Source organism: Salvelinus alpinus, chromosome 1 (genome assembly GCF_045679555.1).
Source record: "Salvelinus alpinus chromosome 1, SLU_Salpinus.1, whole genome shotgun sequence".
In the NCBI taxonomy this organism is placed as follows: domain Eukaryota; kingdom Metazoa; phylum Chordata; class Actinopteri; order Salmoniformes; family Salmonidae; genus Salvelinus; species Salvelinus alpinus.
The window spans coordinates 2,171,781-2,179,382 of record NC_092086.1 but is presented as its reverse complement, the minus strand read 5'-3'; the positions used below and the strand labels follow the sequence as shown (position 1 = coordinate 2,179,382).

General features: G+C 47.4%; 1 protein-coding gene across 1 annotated transcript in view; it reads left to right on the top strand.

The window, feature by feature from the left end:
- Positions 1-5,321, top strand: part of smcr8a (Smith-Magenis syndrome chromosome region, candidate 8a) — an 11,318-nt gene extending 5,997 nt beyond the window's left edge. Inside the window, exons 4-6 of the mRNA XM_071390651.1 lie at positions 1-189; positions 2,958-3,182; positions 3,514-5,321. The exon at positions 1-189 is cut by the window's left edge and continues 1,401 nt beyond it. Of these exons, the coding sequence (XP_071246752.1) occupies positions 1-189; positions 2,958-3,182; positions 3,514-4,507 (1,408 nt within the window). The 3' untranslated portion in view covers positions 4,508-5,321. The remainder of the gene's footprint in view (positions 190-2,957; positions 3,183-3,513) is intronic.
- The last annotated feature ends 2,281 nt before the right edge of the window (positions 5,322-7,602 follow it).

The following is a 7,602-nucleotide window of genomic DNA, read 5'->3' as shown; positions in this document are numbered from 1 at the left end:
GAGCCCTGGGGCTGGACTGGACCTGCCCATCTCCTCCTTGGGAGATACCACCTCCAGGGGATCGGACCAGGACGGGTCAGACTGTACCATGTCAGCGTCTACGGGGTCCGAACGGGCCGGCTCACCTCTGGGGTACGGGGGGGTGGTGACGCTGAGGCAGAAGAAGAGGGCCGGGCAGGGAGCGCTCAGGTGAGTCACTCATTGGTTGATTAATTCAGGGAGCGCTCAGGTGAGTCACTCATTGGTTGATTAATTCAGGGAGCGCTCAGGTGAGTCACTCATTGGTTGATTAATTCATTCTAGAGCTCGAGGACTCTTGATATCTCCAGTCTATGTGTGTGTTTTCTATACCTGCTCTCTCTCCCCATGGTGTGTTTTCTATACCTGCTCTCTCTCCCCATGGTGTGTTTTCTATACCTGCTCTCTCTCCCCATGGTGTGTTTTCTATACCTGCTCTCTCTCCCCATGGTGTGTTTTCTATACCTGCTCTCTCTCCCCATGGTGTGTTTTCTATACCTGCTCTCTCTCCCCATGGTGTGTTTTCTATACCTGCTCTCTCTCCCCATGGTGTGTTTTCTATACCTGCTCTCTCTCCCCATGGTGTGTTTTCTATACCTGCTCTCTCTCCCCATGGTGTGTTTTCTATACCTGCTCTCTCTCCCCATGGTGTGTTTTCTATACCTGCTCTCTCTCCCCATGGTGTGTTTTCTATACCTGCTCTCTCTCCCCATGGTGTGTTTTCTATACCTGCTCTCTCTCCCCATGGTGTGTTTTCTATACCTGCTCTCTCTCTCCCCATGGTGTGTTTTCTATACCTGCTCTCTCTCCCCATGGTGTGTTTTCTATACCTGCTCTCTCTCTCCCCATGGTGTGTTTTCTATACCTGCTCTCTCTCTCCCCATGGTGTGTTTTCTATACCTGCTCTCTCTCCCCATGGTGTGTTTTCTATACCTGCTCTCTCTCCCCATGGTGTGTTTTCTATACCTGCTCTCTCTCCCCATGGTGTGTTTTCTATACCTGCTCTCTCTCCCCATGGTGTGTTTTCTATACCTGCTCTCTCTCCCCATGGTGTGTTTTCTATACCTGCTCTCTCTCCCCATGGTGTGTTTTCTATACCTGCTCTCTCTCCCCATGGTGTGTTTTCTATACCTGCTCTCTCTCCCCATGGTGTGTTTTCTATACCTGCTCTCTCTCCCCATGGTGTGTTTTCTATACCTGCTCTCTCTCCCCATGGTGTGTTTTCTATACCTGCTCTCTCTCCCCATGGTGTGTTTTCTATACCTGCTCTCTCTCCCCATGGTGTGTTTTCTATACCTGCTCTCTCTCCCCATGGTGTGTTTTCTATACCTGCTTTCTCTCTCCCCATGGTGTGTTTTCTATACCTGCTCTCTCTCCCCATGGTGTGTTTTCTATACCTGCTCTCTCTCCCCATGGTGTGTTTTCTATACCTGCTCTCTCTCTCCCCACCCCATGGTGTGTTTTCTATACCTGCTTCTATCTCAAGGCCATCAGACTGTTAAATAGCCATCACTAGCACATTAGAGACTGCTGCCCTATTTACATAGACTTGGAATCACTGGCCACTTTAATAATGGAATACTAGTCACTTTAATAATGTTTACATATGTTGTATTACTCATCTCATATGTATATACTGTATTCTATCCTATTCTACTGTATCTTAGTCTATGTATTACTCATCTCATATGTATATACTGTATTCTATCCTATTCTACTGTATCTTAGTCTATGCATTACTCATCTCATATGTATATACTGTATTCTACTGCACTGTTGGAGCTAGGAACACAAGCATTTAGTTAGATACTACTGTACTGTTGGAGCTAGGAACACAAGCATTTAGTTAGATACTACTGTACTGTTGGAGCTAGGAACACAAGCATTTAGTTAGATACTACTGTACTGTTGGAGCTAGGAACACAAGCATTTAGTTAGATACTACTGTACTGTTGGAGCTAGGAACACAAGCATTTAGTTAGATACTACTGTACTGTTGGAGCTAGGAACACAAGCATTTAGTTAGATATTACTGCACTGTTGGAGCTAGGAACACAAGCATTTAGTTAGATATTACTGCACTGTTGGAGCTAGGAACACAAGCATTTAGTCATATATTACTGCACTGTTGGAGCTGGGAACACAAGCATTTAGTTAGATACTACTGCACTGTTGGAGCTAGGAACACAATCATTTAGTTAGATACTACTGCACTGTTGGAGCTAGGAATACAAGCATTTAGTTAGATACTACTGCACTGTTGGAGCTAGAAACACAAGCATTTAGTTAGATATTACTGCACTGTTGGAGCTAGGAACACAAGCATTTAGTTAGATATTACTGCACTGTTGGAGCTAGGAACACAAGCATTTAGTTAGATACTACTGCACTGTTGGAGCTAGGAACACAATCATTTAGTTAGATACTACTGCACTGTTGGAGCTAGGAACACAAGTATTTAGTTAGATACTACTGCACTGTTGGAGCTAGGAACACAAGCATTTAGTTAGATATTACTGCACTGTTGGAGCTGGGAACACAAGCATTTAGTTAGATATTACTGCACTGTTGGAGCTAGGAACACAAGCATTTAGTTAGATACTACTGCACTGTTGGAGCTAGAAACACCAGCATTTATTTAGATACTACTGCACTGTTGGAGCTAGGAACACAAGCATTTAGTTAGATACTACTGCACTGTTGGAGCTAGGAACACTAGCATTTAGTTAGATATTACTGCACTGTTGGAGCTAGAAACACCAGCATTTAGTTAGATACTACTGCACTGTTGGAGCTAGGAACACAAGCATTTAGTTAGATATTACTGCACTGTTGGAGCTAGAAACACCAGCATTTCGCTACACCCACAATAACCTCTGCTAAACACGTGTACGTGACCAATAACACGTGATTATCTCTCTCTCGGTCTCTACCTCCAGGTTTGTGCGTCAGTATCCGTTTGCCCTGCATGCCCTGTGGTCCCTACTGAGTGGTCGAACCCTGGTGGTCCTGGGATCTGAGGAGGGCAGGGTCAGGAGGCTGGTGTCCGCTCTAGCCCTCTACGTGCCTGGACCCGGGCGCTGTGGGGAGAGGGTCCAGCCCTGGCTCTCCTGCCCCTTCAGCCTCGCAGACCTACAGAGATGGAAACTCATAGGACTGCAGAGGTGAGGAGGAGGGGCCTGGTGTGAGGGGGGATCAGTCCCATACAGTCAGACAGTCACATGACATGATGCTGTCATCAGTCCTGGGGTCAGTTAGTGCATCATAGGACTGCAGAGGAGGGGCCTGGTGTGAGTGGGGATCAGTCCCATACAGTCCTCGGGTCAGTCAGTGCAACTTCCTGCTACCTCATTTTGCTGCCTTAAATTAAAATATAAAAAGTGCATTAAATTGGGATTGTTTTCCCCCATTTGATCAATATAAAATCTGTCTAGACTTTCCCCAGGCGCTATACATCTCATTCAGACTAAAGTTGTCCTCCCTCTTTTCCTCCAGGATGGCGTCTCCCGCGGGGACCAGCATGCTCTGCTCTCTGTCTCGCTACAGCCGTTACATCTCCGTCCTGGACGCCGACCGGAAGACCCTCCGTTGCCCCGGTTACCGCGGAACCCTCCTGGCCAACGTGGCGGACCACCGTACCCGCCTCCGCCGAGGCTCCACCTACTTCCTACATCTCCAGAACACGCTCAGTAGACTGGCTGCGCGGGCCTTCCTCCTTAGCTTTACACATCACCTCCACCTTCCCATCAGCCACCTGGAGCAGAGACGGGAAGTAGAAGAGAGGACGCGGGGCTTCCTGAGGGATCAGCTCAGGCTTGGGGAAGACGACTGTGCCGTCCTGATGTACCTGAGTCAGCTGATCACACAGCACTACCTGGAGATGGACAACACACCTGGGAACACACAGCAGAACCTGGAAGCTAACAACATACTAGACCCTGGGGGCGCTATAACCCCAGAGCAGTACCTAGACCCTGCCACTGGGGGTGCTATAACCCCAGAGACGGACAACACGCCTGGAAACACACAGCAGAACCTGGAAGCTAACAACATACTAGACCCTGCCACAGGGGGCGCTATAACCCCAGAGACGGACAACACGCCTGGAAACACACAGCAGAACCTGGAAGCTAACAACATACTAGACCCTGCCACAGGGGGCGCTATAACCCCAGAGACGGACAACAAGCCTGGAACCACACAGCAGAACCTGGAAGCTAACAACATAGTAGACCCTACCACTGGGGGTGCTATAACCCCAGAGCAGTACCTAGACCCAGCCACAGGGGGTGCTATAACCCCAGAGACGGGCGTAGACCCTGCCACTGGGGGTGCTATAACCCCAGAGCAGTACCTAGACCCAGCCACAGGGGGTGCTATAACCCCAGAGACGGGCGTAGACCCTACCATCCTTCAGTCTGCTACTAGGAGCAGAGCCCCACCCAGCTTCACCTTTAACTACACCTCTAGTCTCTTATACAAGATCTGATCTGAAACATTGACTGGGGGAGAATCTCCTAGAGCCTGAGAGCCTTCAAGTCCTCTCTACTCACCTCCCTCAAAACAACACTGGAGGAGAAGATCTGCGGAGATTCACTCTAGGTTGGAGACGGAGGGCCTGTCTCTGTCTCCTAGGTAACCAGGAGAGACGGAGGGCCTGTCTCTGTCTCCTAGGTAACCAGGAGAGACTGAGGGTGTTTAGTGAATGTAATGTCACAAGTGTTCACGTCAGTGACGTCGCAATCATGCTGTCCATCCGTCCTTCTGATGAATGTCCTAACCGGGGGGGGGGCGGGAACCTGGACACTGATTTTGATTGATTGACAAGTCACTATGAGCCGTCCTTCTGATCTGAGCGAGAAGTGTGTGTGTGTGTGTGTGTGTGTAACGTTAATATGATGCATGTTCTGTGTGTGTTCGTGCCGGGTCTGTGTCACGTGATGTTGCATGTTGTCCACAGAACCACAGTACTACTACAGTTGCTTAGGAACGTTGACGTTGTAAAAGGACCAGATTGGTGCCCATTCAACACATCTAATCAAACAAAAGAGGATAATCAGTCATGATTTCTGTATTGTAACAAGCCCACGATGTATTTACTTGAGTCCTATTTGGAAATATTGGACTTTTTTCCCTGCATAACATGTAGAAGTTTTTCAGGTTTAGAAGAGGTGACTGCTAAATGCTAACTCCCATTCGTATAAGCTGGTAGCATAGCTAGCATACAGAAATCGTTGACGGTAGTCACGTCGTTTAAAAAAAAAAACGAATGCAGTTGATTGGTGACGATGACGTGAGTTAATGTGAAACATCCATACAAACATTATACTCAGATTTTTTACCTCAACATAGTGTGAAATACACATATAAGACAATAACTTAAAATGTAGGCTAATTTAGCTTGGGATCTTTACCCCGACGCGTTTCCATGGCAATGTCGTTCCATTGTTTTGGTCGAGTTCCGCATCTATTCCAACGACGTGTATATAAACTCTGGACTACTGATGCTATGTATTGGCCAATTAGAGGCTTTAAGCCACCGGTCGGCCATATTGACAGTCCTCCATAGGAATGGATGGAATTCAGCATTTCAATTAAAGGTGTCAAGGACAAAATTACATGTATTTAAGTATTTGTTGTTGTTGTAGTGGGGGACAGTGACATTAGTACGTTTAAGGGGGGGGGGGGGGGGGGATATTTTAGTTTAGCTCACATATGTAAAATTATGCACCCCTCTGTCAGCCATCCAGGGTTTATACATATCATTAAGGAGAGCCAAGATGGCTGCCTGGTGGCTTCAATACAGCACCCCCCTGTCAGCCATCCAGGGTTTATACACATCATTAAGGAGAGCCAAGATGGCTGCCTGGTGGCTTCAATACAGCACCCCCCTGTCAGCCATCCAGGGTTTATACACATCATTAAGGAGAGCCAAGATGGCTGCCTGGTGGCTGCAATACAGCACCCCCCTGTCAGCCATCCAGGGTTTATACACATCATTAAGGAGAGCCAAGATGGCTGCCTGGTGGCTGCAATACAGCACCCCCCTGTCAGCCATCCAGGGTTTATACACATCATTGATTTATAGAGCCCCATAGTGGAGGTGTCATAATTCCCATAAAACCTAGCGGTCAAACAGGGAAATGGTTCCAATCGTTATTCCACCATGTTAATCTCTCTCGGACAAGGTGACTTTTATCAATATATTCGGCTCTGTTTACTCTCAAGATTTGAAAATGCTAATTAGCATCAAAGTAGACATCATGCAAGACTACAAATCCCAGCATGCTCTCTAGCTGACACCTTTGCTAACAGGTAGTGTCAATTAAAAACTTACACAAGACAGTTCACAGAATTGTCAATTTAAATGAAATGTAGCCAATTTATTAATGACTACATTTAGCTAACATTAGATAGTTCATACAGAGATTCTTACCTTTGCCTCGATTCGGCAGTCTCGCCCAGATCATCATGGTATTTGTAGTTCTTTATGATAGCCACATTAGCAGCTAATTAGCGTATCATTTTTTTTGGGGGGGGTAAATAAAGGCGACCTATATTTGATTAAAAAATCATTTTGTCTTAGAGAGATTTACACAGGCCTTATTTTACGATTCTGAAATGTATTCTGGGAAAAACAATGTGAACCGTTTCCCTGTTTATGGGTAGTATGACTGTACTGTGGCATACATGGAGCAGAGTGGGGGGGAAAAAATCTAATTTAAAACCGGTTTTAAATGTATTTTCAGAAGGGCACCGTTCATGTAATACATAAAATATACACATCAGACGGTATTTTCACGGGTACATTATTTTCCCCTTTTCAACCTGATGCTTAAGTATTGTGATATTTCAACCTGGAAGTAACATGTCAGGTGACCGGTGCTATGTAGCAACAAACCAACAACCAGGAAATATGTCCTTAATACCGTCTGATGTTTGGGTTTATTTAATGCAACGTTTCCCAAACTCGGTCCTGGGAACCATAAGTTGTGTAGTGCTAGGGGGGTAAAACACCAAAACGTGTCCCCGTCGGGGTCCCCGGGACCGAGTTTGGGTAACGCTGCTTTAAACGTATTAAATAAATGGTGACCACAGCTCTTCCCAAAATACATTTAAATTGTTTTTTGTTTATGCCATTTCTTTCCCCCCCCACCCTGCTCCGTGTATTCAATGTATTGCAGTTGGCTAATGTGGATCTTAATAAATCAGAAGTACATTTCAAATGTGTCGCCCGGTGCGGCTCGTCCCCGGGGGGGGGGTGCGGCTCGTCTCCGGGGGGGGGGTGCGGCTCGTCTCCGGGGGGGGGTGCGGCTCGTCTCCGGGGGGGGAGGTGTGGCTCGTCTCCAGGGGGGGGGTGTGGCTCGTCTCCGGGGGGGGGTGTGGCTCGTCTCCGGGGGGGGGTGTGGCTCGTCCCCGGGGGGGGGGTGGCTCGTCTCCGGGGGGGGGGGACGTTATGAAGCGTCCGACAGTTCCTTCTCTGTATGTTCCTAGTTACGGTGCTACTACACCGGGCGGCGGCAACCACTTTCCCCATAGTAACCATCCAGCATCTTCCTGGACACTTTGTAAAACTAACACTAA